Genomic DNA, 17,352 nt, shown 5'->3' with positions numbered 1-17,352 from the left:
CTGTTTCCATCCTCTCGTGTGCTAGCATTCCCATACCCCTCTCTCATTCCCTCTCTTCTACTTTTTCCATTCTCTCCTCTTCTAGCACCCCCCCATACCTCTCACTCATACTCCCTAAATTCTCTCTCTCTCCTACTCTGATTTGCCTTGCATTTATCTCTTCCATTCTCCTAATCTTATCTTTCATACTTCTGCTCTCATTCACAAGACATTCCACCTCCTCTTTCAACTCATCTATCTCCCTCTGCAGGTGAGTCACTCTTAATCTAAATTCACTCTCCCAAACAAAACCATCTCCTAAACTTTCACAGTCACTCACACCTTCCACACTATCAACTATTATTTTCTCATTCTCTCCTATCATACTACTTGTCTTCCTACATTCATTCCCCATTCCTGGAGCAACAAAGTCGGATATCGATATATCTAATGTACTTATTTCCTCCGACTGCCTGCATTTTGCGCACATACGCTCTAAACTCTCTTTAACAAGCCACATATGTAATTCCTGAGACGCATACATGCCGCAAGTACTGCATGCCACAAAGTCCCTTATGATATTGCTAATAATTGAGTTCTTAAATGGCGGAGGACTTGGCGTTACACCACTTGCGACTGCTGCTGAATCCACCATCATTCCTTACTGCCGAGTAGCGTAATCTTTAATAATTATTCAATTAATAAATAAGAGGAAAAAAAAGTACAAACATCAGAACATTTAAGTACTAAATATAATTAAATAAAATGAAATATAACTAAATACAGCAACTTAGCTTCGTTTTGTCTTCCACCGTTAAGCGTTCGATTCTGACGGTCATATTTGACCAGAAATGCTGAAGTATGGTGGTATAAAAGTCTTACAGTCGCTGCACTGCATAGTTCAGAAGGCCTGGACAGAGAGACGAATTCCCGATGATTGGAATAGAGCTCTCGTAGTACTCATATATAGAAAGGGAAATAAAACTGAATGTGAGAATTACAAAGGTATTTCTTTACTGAGTGTTCCTGATAAGATTATGCAAGTATACTTGAGAAGAATAAGTTGAGAAGAATTGTGGAAGAAAAGCTTGGTGAAGAACAAGCTGGATTCAGGCCAAATAGAGCCTGACAAATAGTTGAGAAATCATGGGAATATAACAAAGATCTGTATTTAAGTTTTGTTGATCTGGAAAAGGCATATGAAAAGGTGCCAAGAGAGAAGCTATTCAATACGCTACAATTATATGGTCTCAATGGGGCATTATATCAAGCAATACTTAGTCTTTATTTGAGTTGTAAATCAGCAGTTAGAGTTGAAGGAAGTACAGGAAGATGGTTTAATGTTAAATCTGGTGTGAGACAAGGATGTACATTATCCTCTCTGTTATTCATTATATATATATGGATCACATTATGATGGAAAGTGGTATTAAACATGATATCATAATTGGAGATGTTAATGTTAGCTCTGCTTTATGCGGACGACGTTATACTTCTAAATAAATCCGCTACAGGTCTGCAAGATTCTCTGACTAAATTGAATAACTGTTGTAATAGAGATGGTATGAAGGTCAGCAATAAAAAGACAAAGACAATGAAAATAGGCAGAATCGTTGAAAATGTCAACTGCGTTGTGAACGGAGAACCTCTGGAACAAGTAAAACATTTCAGCTACTTAGGCATGATTTTTAGTGAAGATGGTAAATCAAATATGGAAATAGACAACAGAATCAACAAAGCTAGTATGGTAGGAAGTCAGTTGAATAAATTCATATGGAATAAGAGTGAAATTAGTCAGAACACTAAATTAGCTGTGTACAAGACAGTGTTCAAGCCAATTTTATCTTATGGATCTGAGAGTTGGGTTAGAAGTAAAGCACTTGACCAAAGACTAGAGACTGCAGATATGATAGTCCTGAGAAAGATTATAGGCGTGAACAGATGGCATCAATGGCAATATCATATTAAAAGGATATTAGGAAAGAACTTGACATTGTCAGCATTCAGGAATGCGTTAGCAGAGCTAATTTCAGGTGGTGTGGTCACTTAAACAGAATTGGAGAGGAAAGATTAGTGAAACAAATGTTCTCTGCCAGGTTAGCAAGAAAATGACCCAGAGGAAGACCAAGATTATATGTGGATTGATGTGGTAAAAATTGTCTTAGACGATAGAAATATAAGATCTGATAATGTTGGAGTCTTGACAAGTAACAGACTGATTTGGAAGAAAATTGTAAATAGGAAGTTAGTAATGATGTAAATTTTTCATGTAGTATTATCATATCCTGTACACACCTTGAGGGTACATGGCAGGAATTTGATGATGATATTCTAATTTACATTACATAAAAGTAAATCCTTATCAGAACACAGTACATGCATCTAACATAATGCTACTTTTATACCCAGAGTATAAGATAGCCTCATATTTCAGTAATTTTTTTTTTACTTTAAATATCATCTTATATGCTGATACATATGAGATTTAATGTCTTTTTTAACTTTTGACATTAAGTAATTTTACATTTCAGACTTCAAAAAAACCTCTTCCTGCTTCTAGTATAGCAAAGATATTTGAGAGCTGTAAGGATATGGGACTTCTTTTTGGAAAAGGTGGTAACTATGGTTCTGTAAGTGAATTTATCCAATCTCAGTTTTCTTATAGTTTTAATGACTGTAATTCATTGAGATAATATGAAGGTATAAAAATTTTAATTTTTCTTGGATAGAGTTGAAGAAAGGGAATGGATACGCAATGATAGGATACCACATGAAAGGCTATTTCATAAACTAGAGAATTTGGGATTGGAATATGAACCTCTTGGATATGTGAATGGTTGACAAACAGATATCAAAAAGTGGTATGGTGGGTGTGAATCTGTCAGATTTAAGGTGGCCAGTGATATATACAACACTCATTCAGAAGTTTATTGATAGATCTCTGTCATATCACCCCCTCTTTCTGTTGTTAACTAGAGTCTGTAATCCACGTGCTCACAACCTGTCCTCATAATTTAAATCCCATGAACCTTATATAATCATGATAAGTCTTCTTTGCATCCTTTCCACAGCTCCTTGTAACTTGGAAGACTAAATCTGCACACAATCGTCCAGGTGTGGTACTATCAAGGCCTTATAAAGATGCAAAATGACTTCATTACATGCCAAGGTTTTTCAACATTGCAATTATCCTGTGAGTTGTATTTGCAACTTTTGCTATGTGACCTTTGAACTTAAAATTACTATCCACCATTATGCCAAGATCCCTAGCCTCATCAGTTTCTTCCTCATGAGATTTCCAATGGCATATTATATTAGCATAACTCTGCTAATATAATATGCCATTGGAAATCTCATCACACCAAAGTGCTTATCTTTACACTTACTGACATTAAACTTGTAGCCATTTTCGTTTTCCCAAATTTCCAGCCTATTCAAATCATTCTGTAAGTGCTGGATATCAGTAGCATTCCTGATTTGCCCTGCCTACCTTCACATCATCAGTAAACAACTGCACATCTTCTGTTAGACCCTTATTAATGTATAGATTGAACAACAATGGCCCAAGGATCAGTCCTTGGGCCATTGTGGGTGTGAATGAGGTACACCACCAGTCACCACCTTAAATCTGACAGATTTAAACCCACCATATGCCACTTTTTGATATTTGTTTGTCAACCATCCACGTATCTTGGTGTATCCATTCCCTTTATCGAACTCAGCCATAACATTGTTATAAAATATATGCAAATTGTTAAAAGATGACCTTCCTTTAGTAAACCCATGCTGTTCCATGCAGAACATAGCTTGTTTTTCTACCCATTTCTATATGCACATTATTACCAACCTTTGTAAAATCTTTGCCACCACACCAGAGATACAGAACTATCAGTATCCATACTCTTTTTTAGGTTTCTTGGAAGTAGCGGAATAAATTATATTTCTGGCTTTTCTTACCATTCGTACTATAGGCTTACACTGCATAAAATAGTTCCTTAAATTTTTCATGTTATCAAATCGTGTGGTACTTTGCATATAATTATTTTACTTCTTCCTTACTTGCTGAAGCTAGAATTAAATGTTTCATACCATTAAATTGTTACAGGGAACTTATTTTTGGAAAATGCAGTTATCTATCACGTGGTCTCCGACAACCATCGACTTTACTCTAAACATGGCGGAGATGACTGGTGGTGTTGGCTCTTATATTCCTACTCGTAGTGGTACTAAATTAGTAATGCATCCTAAAGGCAAACCTCTGAGAAGCTCTGAAAAGCGCATCATACTAAATGTTTACTTTGGTTTACAGATGAGAAATCCTGATGAAACAGTGGGCAGTATCATGAAGCAAACAGCAGAACTGACAGGTGTAAGCAAGACAGCAGTATACTGCATGAAGAAGGAACTGACCATGACGGCACAACTGCATACACCAGGGAAGAAGAGGCTTAGTGCTGTACGACTATGCACATGCACTCAGTGAAATATGCAGACTTTATGCTGTCAATTCGTCAGAAAGTGCACGATTTCTTCCTAAAGAACAAAATTCCTACGATATATAAGGTAATGACTGCTGTAAACAACGATGAAGATCTCCCTCACATTTCATTAACAACAACTTACTGGTTTAAAGGACCTTGGTTTTGTTTACACTACAAGAAAGCAATCATCGGCATTACTTGAAAGGGAAGATATAATTTTATGGCTTCACCAGTATTTGCATTCTATCAGGAAATATCGTCGTAAGGGATGAAAAATTTATTATACAGATGAAACCTGGATGAATGCCAGTCACACCTGCATTAAAGTTCTCCAGGACATGACAGTAAAAAGTGCTCATCAAGCATTTTTGTTGGGCCTAACGACAGGCCTGAAAACACCGAGTGGAAGGGGTCTTGTATAATCATAATGCACGCTGGCAGTGAAGATGGATTTGTACCAGGGCCCTTGAAATTTTACGAGAGTGCAGAAATCACAAGGCGATTGTCATAAGGAAACTATGAACATTGGTTCACAAATATGTTTTTGCCAAACATTGAGCCTAACAGTGTTATTGTAATGGATAATGCACCTTACCATTCTGTCCAACTGGAAAATGTGCCATCTCAGGCTACATGTAAAAAGGACATTCAGAAGTGACTAAAGGAAAAAGGAATTGGTTTTACTTCTGATATGGTGAAAACAGAACTATTGAACTTGGTGGCAAATGTCAAGAGTCAGTTTCAAAAATATTGCATTGATAGTATTGGCGAACAGAAAGGACACACCATTATTTGTCTTCCACCATACCATTGTGAACTGAACCCCATAGAACTTATCTGGACACAAATTAAGGGGCATGTTGCAGCTAAAAATACAACTTTCAAAATTTCAGATGTTGAAAGACTGGTCATGGAAGGGTTTCAAAAAATTACTGAGTGCACATGGAAAAGTTACATAACCCATGTTATTAAAGAAGAAGAAAAATATTCTGGGCCCTTGATGGAATGATAGAGGAGGTGGTGGAAAACGTGTGTTTCACGGTAGATGACAGCTCTGAATCTTTATTTAGTGATGATGCACAATCTGCTGATACTACCCACAGCCTGAGTGGTGTTGAGGAGATTCCTCATTAAATTAATGAATGGATAAGAGTGTTTATGTATATATTATTATAATAAAATATGCCATGTTTGGAAATGTGCATTGTGATGAGTGAAGTTCACTTCATAACATAAACAATCACTGCTTATCTTAAGCCAGTTTATAATAAACTATTCCACAAAATCCAAAGGCACACAGTCGTATAGAGTCATCTTGGCCATGCAATTTCATATTAGCAATCATAATGTAATGTTATACATAGAATGGTGTGATTCGGGCAATGATGGCTTTTACGGGATTTTCTACGCAAGTGCTTAGTTACAAATGTGACACGCTTCACTGTTGCCATAGTAACAGCGAACTAATATCCCACTACCTTCAGAAGTGGTATAGCCTGTAGTATATTTCTTTACTTCCAATATAACCTGAAAAAGAGTATAGTTGAGTGAGATCGCGTTGTTGAATAGTGCGATAGAAAGAGCAAAACAGCAGCTAGAGTGCATGAACAAAAGTAGACTGAATGAACCAACCAATAATAAAAGGTATGACAGGAAAAATAGACGTATGAATGTGAACATGAACAAAATGAAGGATAGAGTGCTGTATGGAGACTCGTTAGTACGAGGTGTGTTAGTAGAGGATTTGACAAAATCGTACCAACCTGGTGCGACCATAAAGGACGTAACTGCGTCTATTAGAGAGCAAAAGGAAAGGGTGAAAGAAATGATTGTTGTGGCAGGTACGAATGATTTGAAAGGAGATAAAATGGAAATGATAGAAGACCTGAATGAATTGTTTGAGGTAGCAAAAGAAAAGAGTGAGAGAGTTAGAATGATTAGTCTTTTGCCACGGTATGACAGTGAAATGTTTAAAAGGAGGGCTATAATTGCAAATGACTTTATGCGTGGGTTATGTATGACGAGTGGTGTGGAATTTGTGGATGTGTGGAGTGAGTTTGATGGGCGAAAGGATCTATATAAGATGGATGGCTTGCATTTGAATGGTTACGGTGTAAGAAGACTTGAGAAAGTGTTGCTGAATGTAGTGGATGTGCAAACTCAGGGAAACTAGATTTGTTAGGGGGGGGGGGGAGTAGAGATACAGTCCTTATGGAAGCAGTTGAATGTAAGAATGAATATAATATGCCAGAGCAAATAAGGACAACAAATCTGAGTGGGATAGTTAATATAAGGCATCAAGGTAGGGTTGGGGATAATGGGGGTCTTAAATTCATGCACACTAATACTAGGAGTATTAGGAACAAGAAGGAAGAGTTTTTGGCCATGGTTGGCACTTCCAGACCACAGGTTATAGGTATTAGTGAAACATGGCTGACTGTAGATGATATAACTAGTGGGATTGAATGTGATGGGTATAGTATGTTCAGGAATGACAGAGAGAATAAAATGGGGGGAGGAGTATTGTTGATGATAGCTGATGAGCTCCAGCCAAGGAGAATAGAAGTTGAATTGCAGGATAGAGAAAAGAGCACATTTGAGGCCATTTGGTGTGAGATTGTGGCTAGCAGAACTAAATATACAATTGGGTGCTGCTATAGACCAGGTGATGGAAAAGATGGTGGTGACAGTATGCACAAGCAAATAGAAGAAATGGGTGGAAGGAGGGTGATTATTATGGGAGATTTCAACTATGGTCGCATTGATTGGAGTGAGGAGAGGACACACGGAAGGAAGGAACTGGATTTTATGCGGTTATTAAGGGATAACTATCTGCGACAGCATGTAATGGAAAATACTAGGGGTCAGAGAGTGCTTGACTTAGTAATTACATCTGAGGATTTGGCTGTAACAAATATGACCACATTGCCACCAATCGGTGAGAGTGATCATAGGGTCTTAACTTGGGAGGTGGCTAAAGGTGTAGAATTTTCAATTAAGACAGGGTACATGTGGAATTATCGGGCTGGAAAGTATGACAAGCTTAGGAGTTTGATTGGTTCAGTGCCATGGCATGTACAACTGCAAGGACTAGAAGTTGATAGTGCATGAGAGGTAGTTAAGAAGTGCTTGCATGAAGCAATGGCTGACTGTATACCTAGAGTCCGAATAATAAATCAAGTAGGGGTTAAATGGATGAATAACACCATTAAGCTTGAGTTGCAAAAAAAGAAACAACTATGGAGGGAATTTAAGGAGAAGGGTGACCGGCAGGCACATGAATGGTATAAAGCACAGGCCAGAAGGGTGACGAGTGTGGTAAGAAAAGCAAAAAAGGATTACGAAAGAACATTGGCCATGCAGGCTAAAGAGAATCCTAAACAGTTTTTTAGATATGTAGCAAGTAAAAGGAAAAATGTACATGGCAGATTGATTTTAAAGAATGCCGATGGTAGGGAGGTAACTGAATCAGTTGAGATAGTTGAGTTACTGAGTGAGCACTTTGCAAAAGTATATCATCCAGGTGGTGACATTGCAGAAACGAATAAACCAGTAGATTATACGGGAATTGTGGTTAATGAAGTGGAGGTGAGTAGTCTATTGCATAACCTCAATGTCAATACATCTGTGGGATTGGATGGTATACCAGCTCGTGTTGTACGAGAAGCAGCTAAAGAATTGTCATTACCCTTGACCATTTTGTTTAATTTGAGTCTCGGGTCTGGGTTAGTCCCGAGCGGGTGGAAAGAGGGGAAAATAGTTCCACTGCATAAAGGTGGTTCCAAGACTGCTGTAGTAAATTACCGACCGATTAGCATATCAGGAATCATTGTCAAGGTCTTAGAGAAAATAGTCAAGAGGAAAATACAAGATTGGATAGAAGAAAATGGGATACTGTATCGGGGACAGCATGGTTTTGTGAAGGGTAGGTCATGCCTCAGTAACTTGCTCACGTATTATAACACAGTGACGGCTGAACTGGATAAGGGTAATGGGTTTACGGTGATTCTACTGGACCTTGCCAAGGCCTTTGACAGGATTCCACATGGAATTCTAATCAGTAAATTGCAGCATATGGGAATGGACATAGGGTTGGTGAGATGGATAGGAGGGTGGTTGACGGAGAGATATCAGAGAGTGGTTTACTCGGGAGTAGAGTCCACAAGACGGCCTGTGACTAGTGGTGTGCCACAAGGATCTGTTCTTGGACCACTGCTGTTTAATTTGTTCACAAATGATATAGGAAATGATCTGAGAGGAACAGTTCATTTGTTTGCGGATGATGCGAAGTTGGGTAGGGCAATAGTGAATGCAGATGACGTCAAAATTTTGCAGGATGATTTGGATAGATTGGAGGTCTGGGCTAAGGAGAATGGATGTCAGTTTAATGTGGCAAAATGTAAGGTTATGCATTTTGGGGTGAAAAGATTGGCGGCAGTTTACTGCATTGGTGGAACCGTGCTCCAGGAAATTGATGAGGCACGAGATTTAGGAGTGTTGGTAGATAAGGAATTGAAATTTAGGGGACACATTGCAAAAGTGACCAAAACAGCTCATCAAATCACTTGGTTGCTGAAGAATACGATGACAAGCAGAGACAAGTAGGTTATTGTTCCTCTGTATCGAGCCTTGATAAGACCCCATCTAGACTACTGTGCTCAGATTTGGTCACCTAGGTTTCTTCTTGATGAGGAGGAGGTGGAGAGGATCCAGAGGCGAGTGACCAAGATGATAGCAGGTCTGTGGAATGAACCGTATGAGAACAGGTTGAGGATTTGTGGGTTGCAAAAATTGGTTGATAGGCGGAGGAGGGGAGATATGATTGAGACATTCAAATTACTGAAGGGTTTCTATAAAATTAATTCAGAAGATATTTTTGAGAACAGGGCTGGTTGTGGGAGGACTAGGGGACATCCATGGAAACTGGGCAAAAGTGTGGTTAGTAAAGGTGTTAGAGCTGGGTTCTTTACTTTTAGAGTAGTGAATGAGTGGAATGCGCTCCCTGAGTCTGTGGTGGATGCTGTGACAGTGAATGAGTTTAAGGCGAGGTATGATAGATACTGTATGAATGTCAAATAGTTGTGATGAATATGATTTGGGGCCTCCCTCGATGAGTCCAATGACTCCCTGGAGTTGCCCGTAATAATAGTAATAATAGTAATAATAATAGTTAGACACATCAGTTTTTGCACCATCCTTGCACAATGGGACTATCATACATTCCTTTCATTCTTGTAGTATCATTCCTGAGCTTTGTCTCAAATTATACAAACATGGGAAAGGCCTAGCCAGTTAGGCTGAACATTCCTTTAGCATATATGCTGATATTTCATCTCTTCCTATTCCCAAATTCTAATCCAGGTTATGCAACAGCTCTTCAACCTCATTCTCATGTACCTCTAACTCTTTATCCAATGTAGTAGTAGCACTGTGCACCATGTTACATATACCTGGGTGTTATATCTTAGCAAAGTGAGCACTCATAAACTGAACAATCTCATTAGCTTCTGACACTATAGTATTGTATCTGACACCATATAGATTGCCTTTAGCCTTCATAGCCAATTTCTTTTGAACTCTAATTTAGCTTTCTGCACAATACTCATTACTTTTCTGGCTGGCACTTTATATATTTCATATCTCCTCTCACTCTTATTCTCATGGTTTTCTTTCCACATTATCTTCTTCTTATGGATCTCTTGCTTAATATGGTTGCACATCCGTTTCACTCACATCCTATTTATTCCTTGAACTCTAGGGATACATTCATTTAAGCACCTTTTCAAAGATTCCCATGCATTGTTGACATTTTTTCCTATTCAGTAACTGATACTAAGGAACCAAAGATAGTATTCTCCTAAGTTGATCATAATTTCCAGCTTTGTAGTTCAGCATATAACCTGTTCTAATTGGACCATCAATATAATTAGATACTTCCCAAGAAAGCATGGCATGATTACTATCATGAGCTGGTGGTAAAATAGTCATATTCTTAAGAGAGACCCCTTCTGATGCTCTGAACAAATCTGACACTCTTTGATCTTGAGTTCCTTCTTTCACATGCTGCTCGAGAAAGTTGTCTCACAACAATTCACAAAATTCCTCTTCATTCTTATCATGAGATTTCTCTTTTGCCCAATCAATATTTGGATAATTAAAGTCACCCATAATGATCACTCATTTAGTACCCATAAGGCTAAATTGATGATGCAGATGATGATGATGAGAATTTCATTTTGATAGGACCCCATCTCCTGCAACTGAGCTGCCAGGTCTGCAGCAGCACTCCACCATATATTTCATTCTGTTATCTTCCACTTCACACCAAATAGACTCAAACTCACTGCTATATGGGACATTATTACTGTCATTGTTTTCTTGCTTTTCTACTCTAACTGGACTGAGTCATTTGATATCATTAGTAGTACTGCCTCTCCTCTCTTATCTCTTCTGTCATTCCTAAAAGTAGTATACCCATTACACTTGATTTCAGTTACTATATCTGATTCTGATAGCCAGGTTTCACTAATGCCAATAGTCTTAGGCTTCAACATATTCAATAAAGCAATGAACTGAAGCCATTTGTTTCTAATGTTCCTGGCATCAGGAGCCTGGAAAATTTATTTATTTTGATAGGACCTAATGCAGGATATCTTACAGAAGCTGCAGACATCAAAGAAAGATGGAAGGAATATACAGAAGTCCTTTACAGAAAGGACTCCAAAATTACTGAGAAATTTGAAGAGTAGGATTATACACAGGAGCCAGTACCACTGGAGAGTGAAGTGAGGTGGGCACTGCAACAGCTATCCAGTAAGAAAGCACCAGGAGGAGATGGAATACCTATTGAGCTGCTCAAAGCCCTGGGAGAAGAGGCAGTTAAAATTTTAACAGCTCTATGTCAGTGAATTGGATCACAACTAAATGGCCTAAAGAATGGAAAAAACCAGTTTATATACCCTTTATTGAAGAAAGGCGATGCAAGAGAGTGTGAAAATTACAGAACTATAGCACTGATTTCTCATGCAAGTAAAGTCTTACTTAAGATCATTCAGAAAAGACTGGAAATATTCATGAAGAGAGAAATGCCAGATGAACAGGCAGGATTTTGAAAAGGCAGAGGAACAAGAGATCAAATCGCCAAGGTGAGATGGATAATAGAAAGAGAAGAGGAATATCAAAAGAATGTCTACCTCTGTTTCCTTGACTATAGCAAGGCTTTTGACTCTGTAGATCATGTGAAACTGTGGAATGTGTTAAGAACAATGGGAGTACCAGAGAATTTCATTATCCTTCTGAGGAATCTTTATTATGAACGAGAAGCTACTGTCCGAACAGATCTTGGAGAAACTGAGTATTTCACAATAGGTAAAGGGGTGCGACAAGGATGTATTTTATCTCTGTACCTGTTTAACTTGTACAGCGAATACATTTTAAGAATGGCAGGGCTGGAGGAGTCTTCAGTTGAAATTAAAATTGGTGGAAGAAATATTAATAATTTGAGATATGCAGATGATGCCACATTGCTAGCAGAATGCAAAGAGGATTTGGAGGAACATATTATGAAAGTTAAAGAAGAAAGTGCTAAATATGGTCTTAAACTTAACCTCAAAAAGGCAAAAGTTATGGCAACATGTGAACTTAATGATTTTGAAGTAGATGGGGAGAAAATGGAAGCAATTAACAATTTTATGCTCCTAGGATCCCGAATTCATAATGATGGTTATTGTACTGAAGAAGTTAGAAAAAGATTATTACTCGGAAAGAAAGCAATGACAAATTTAAGCAAGATCTTTAAAACTAAAGATATTAGCCTCACAACAAAAATCAGAATCGTGAAAGCAGTGGTATTCCCTCCTGTGGTACTGTATGGATGTGAAAGTTGGAACCTGATAATTTCTGCGAAAGAAGGAAGATAGATGCACTTGAATAATGGGTTTGGAGATGCTTACAAGGAAAATACAATGGACTGCAAAGCAAACCAATAAATCAGTGATAAACAGAATAAAGCCAGATTTTTCTCTTGAAGCTATGATTATCAAGCAAAAATTGTCATACTTCAGACATATTATGAGAGCAAATGACAATCTGGAGAAGATGAAGATGCTTGCTAAAGTTGATGGAAGCAGGAGAAGAGGAAGACCAAGAATTAGATGGGTGGATTAAAGATTAAAGAAGCAACTGGAATGCGCTTGGAAATTCTGAAAGATATGGCCAGGGACAGATCTGAATGGAGAATATATGTTCATAGAATCACCAGGAGTCAAAAACGACTCGATGAAACATAACAACAAACAAAATGCAGAGAGAGAGAATGTGTGTAAGTGAAACTGGATTATCAAGGGAGGAACGAGGAAAATGTGTGAAAGTTCAGCTATGATATATGAACGTGATAAAAATATCAATGCCTTTGAACATAGTTATTATGCGTCTTGTGAAGGTGTGGAAACATACGCTTTGGGTTCTAACTCTTTGAGTATGTCTGGGGAGGAAAAAAAGTAAGTTCTATAAGGTCAGATGGATTGCATATCTATATATGCTCATTTGTAAATATAGTAAATATTTTTTTATATTTAATAATATTTATTTATTTATTTATTTATTTTAAATATTTATTTATAAATTAAATAACAGTAGCCATATACAGAACCACGTGGCACACTGCTAGTCACCTATCATCTCTTGGATTCAGTCGTATCCTATATAACACTATTCTTTGATGTCTTCATCAACTCTCTTATCCATATATATACAGGGTGTTCGGGATAAATTTGACATATTTATAATTAATTATATTTTTCCGTAAGTTACATGTATTAACACACACTTCTCTTCATTTAAAAGTTTGGACCCTTCTTCATTCATATACAAGATGTCAGAAAGGATGGATAGCTGGAACCCACCTGAATCATGGAAGAGAATAACTTGTATCATGATGATTCGTGCCCGCCATCAAAATAAGGATATTACGACTGCTGCCCAATGCTCCCTGAATACAGTAAAAACAATCAGGCATGAACTAGAGACTTGCAATGGTGACTACGAGGATGTAGCAAGAAGAAAGATCCCTAGCAGACGATCTGATTGCGTTCGTACAGCAGAATTCCTCGCAAATCTGCAGGAACAGGTGTTGAAGAACCCTGGCATTGGAATTCGGGCTTTGTTCGTGGAGTTGCTAACTGTAGTCAAGCCCTGGATAACAAGGGTAGCCAATGGTAGGCCGTATGTATGGCAGCAGGATTCGGCCCCTTGCCACACCTCTGGGAAAAGTCAAAAATGGTTGTCTGAAAATTTCTACGACTTCACCAGTCCAAATGTTTGGCCTCCAAACTCCCCAGACCTTAACCCCATGGATTATTTTGTATGGGGCGCAGTTGAAAAAGACACCAATCGCACTTCCAGTAATACAAAAGCCCAGTTAATGGATAAAATTAAAACAGTTTTTGCGGCCCTTCCCAGGGAGACTGTAGCATCAGCTTGTTCGAGGTTCCGAAGCAGAATTGAAGCTGTGATCGATGCTAATGGTGGTTATTTTGAGTAAATCTTGTTGATAGTATTGTAATTAACTCTGCCTGTAATGTTTTTTTGTCAATTCATTAAATTTAATAGATACAAAGAAGATTTTCTTTTTCCTTACGAAACTGTCAAATTTATCCTGAACACCCTGTATATATATATCATCAGCATCATGTATACAGAGTATTTTTAAATATAAAATTAAAATTTTTACTATTACATGTCTGTTCACAACAAAAAAGTTCAGTAAAAAAGTGCTAAGTAAATAATTTTAATATAAATTTCTATACATGAAATCATAATAAATAATAATTTTATATTAATATTAATGCTGTAAAATTATTATAAACATGTGTGATGATAATAAACTTTGTCGTTTATCAAAAAAAAAAAAAAAAGTTATATGGACGGCTATCAAAAAGTAATATTATTTGGCAGAATAAGATCCAGGAAATGACAGTTGTGTTTCACGCAGTTCTGTATATGTCTACTTCTATTTAATTTCTATGTGATGATTGATGATCAATAGAAACCTGAAATTTAGGGGACATATTGCAAAGGTAGTGAAGGTAATGCAGAGGATTGCTGCAATAATTAGAAGGACACTGACCTGCAGAGATAAAATGGTTATCATTCCGTTATATAAGACACTGATCAGATCACACTTAGACTGTTGTTCTCAGATCTGGTCCCCAGGATTTGAAGGGGATAAATTAACTGCGGAAAGGGTACAAAGGCGGATAACAAAGATGGTGTCGGGACTGTACAATGTTAGTTATGAGGATTGGCTGAGGGAGTGTGGACTGCAGAGTTTGGTGGATAGAAGAAGGAGAGGTGATATGATTGAGACTTTTAAACTGTTGAGAGGTGGTCACAGGGTTGACACTGGGGAGTTCTTTCGCTTGGTTGAACAGCGGGAAGGAGTCATGACAAGGGGCCATCCATGGAAGTTACGAAAGGAAACCGTGAGAAAGAGGGTGAGGAGTGGTTTCTTTGCATGGAGGGTGGGTGAACCATGGAATGCATTGCCTGATGGAGTGGTGAGAGCAAGAACGATCAATGCATTTAAGGAGTGGTATGATAGACTTTGTGTTTCCTAGGAGGGACCTCCCTCGATGAGTCTTGATAGATGTGTTTCTTAGAAAAGACCTCCCACGATGAGTCTTTTGACTCCATGGAGCCCTGAATAATAATAATAATAATATCAGTGATAAAGAAATTATTTAAGGGAGCATATCTAGCTGTTTGCTGATCATGCAAAAGTAGGTAGAGCAATAGTTTAAAGGTGATGTTGGAGTTCCTACAGTGTAATTTATAGTGGGTAACAGATAGTGGCAAAGCATAAAGCTCTGCACTTTGAGAATAAAAAATTATATATAACATTGACAGAACTGGACCACAGGAAATTAAAGAGGCTAGAGATTTGGGATTGTGAGATGACTGTGAACAGTGTTGAAGTTTGGAGGACAAATTACAAAAATGGTCAAAAGAGCTCAAAGGATCACTTGGAGATTGACAAGTAGAGACAGGTGTCTTCCTCCTTTATAAGGCTTTTGAGGTAAACAAAATTTTTCATGACAGAAAGGGAGGAAACAAGGCTTATCCCCTGGAAATGGTATGAGTGTGGTCAGCAAGAACATAGGACATACTTTTGCTTGAAGAGTAGTGAATAGGTGGAATGGGTTGCCATTGTCATTCTCAAGAGTCTTTATCATTAAGTAGTGCAAAATAATCAATTGGACAAGTTAATCTTGTCCTACTGCATATATATTAATTAGATTTCCTTGAAGTCAAGTAGCAGAGTCCATACTGGACTCAACAACAACATATTGTTGAGTCCAGTATGTTGGTGGGGAAGATGAGATGAAATGGCAAATTAACCTTTAACAAGCAATCATATTTTCACTGTACTTAGTTAATGTAAAATTACAACAACAACAAAAAAAACATGATAATATATATATATATATATGCATAAAATTAAAATGTTTTATTTTATTTTCAGACATTTAGAATTAAACCTCCTATGTGTATTACCCATGCCGATGCAGATTTTTGTGTAGCTGTCATAAGAAAGGCTTTGGCAGATTTTGTCAAAAAGTAATTTTATAGTATCACAACAGTTATGCCTAGGAAGTTATATGTTGACTTCAGAGAAAAAGAAATGACAACAATAATGTTCAAGAAATAAGCTATTGGTGACCAAAATGTTTTTTTTGTTTCTTACTTTTGAATTTTAACTTTCTTCTGTTCTATTATTTTATGTTGCAACCATATTGCAATATATGTTTGAAATCACCTAATTGTAATGCATATGTATGTGTGTAACCACACACACACACAAATATGTATTTATTAAGCACTTCATACACATTTGAGTAATTAGCAGTTAGTGTTACTTTTATCACCTACACTATTACTACTTTTATATATATACATACAGTAAAACCCTGTTTTTACGTTCCCACAATTTATGTTTTCCTGCCATTTATGTCATTTTCTGTTGGTCCCATCTTAAGGCCTATTCTTACGATATATTGTTTTCCCACCATTAACAATTTGATGTGGACGTTATTTCTCATCATTTGTGTTTTTTTTCTCTAGTGGCAATACTGATTTTCGAATCGATTTCTGCAAAAATCTGTGCATTTCTGTTCCCAGATGGCATTGCTTTCGGCTGTAGTTTTGCTTCTGCCATCACTGTGACCTGCACACTTGCAGCAGTAATGTAGTGATGAGTGATACTGTGATTTTTCAATCACAGTACAAATTGATATTGCAGAATTTATGCTACGTAATTTACCTTGTGAAAGTTGCTTTCAAGTTGCGGTGGTGGATTATCCATGTTAGTAACATGGAGAAAAAAGACAGAAAATGTATTTCCATAGAAGAAAGAAAAGATGGCAATTCTGCAACGTGTAGATTGACATTCCGGAACACGTGTGCATTTAGCAAAAGATCATGGACTCTCCATGTCCATTTTGAACACTTTTGCCTTTTTTTAATGTTTTTTTACATTTCCTGCTATTTACAATTTTTTCCATCAGTCCCCTGAAAAGTGTAAAAAAGGGGTTTTACTGTATATATATTTCAGAAAGCCACTCTGTTTTATTTTTAAACATTTTAATTGATATTAAATGATTCAAAGTTCTATCATATGAAGTACATAATGTTAATAACCATAATGTGGTTAATTTGCTTTTTAAGTAATGAATTATTTCTATACCTCTGAAATTATTTATTCTATTACTAAAATCAATGCGATATATGAAGTAAAGAAACCACATTTGGAGATGTGCAATAAAAATAAATATTTTGCATTTGAAATTGTTTTTTAATATGAGATTGAAATTAAACATTTAAATGGTTAGCTAAA

The 17,352-nt window shown here is 37.1% G+C and overlaps 1 protein-coding gene across 1 annotated transcript in view; it reads left to right on the top strand.

Moving 5' to 3' along the window:
- The window catches only part of LOC150100924 (alanine--glyoxylate aminotransferase 2, mitochondrial), a 226,867-nt gene extending 210,353 nt beyond the window's left edge, over positions 1 to 16,514 (top strand). The window contains exons 12-13 of the mRNA XM_090401430.1: positions 2,511 to 2,609; positions 15,982 to 16,514. Coding sequence (XP_090257556.1) covers positions 2,511 to 2,609; positions 15,982 to 16,080 — 198 coding nt within the window. The 3' untranslated portion in view covers positions 16,081 to 16,514. The remainder of the gene's footprint in view (positions 1 to 2,510; positions 2,610 to 15,981) is intronic.
- Positions 16,515 to 17,352: the final 838 nt, after the last annotated feature.

The sequence above is a fragment of the Typopeltis vanoorti genome, chromosome 12 (genome assembly GCF_054136105.1).
Source record: "Typopeltis vanoorti isolate ZY-2024b chromosome 12, IOZ_Tvanoo_1.0, whole genome shotgun sequence".
NCBI classification, from domain to species: Eukaryota; Metazoa; Arthropoda; class Arachnida; order Uropygi; family Thelyphonidae; genus Typopeltis; species Typopeltis vanoorti.
The sequence above is the reverse complement of the archived record's forward strand: the minus strand, read 5'-3'. Positions and strand labels throughout refer to the sequence as shown.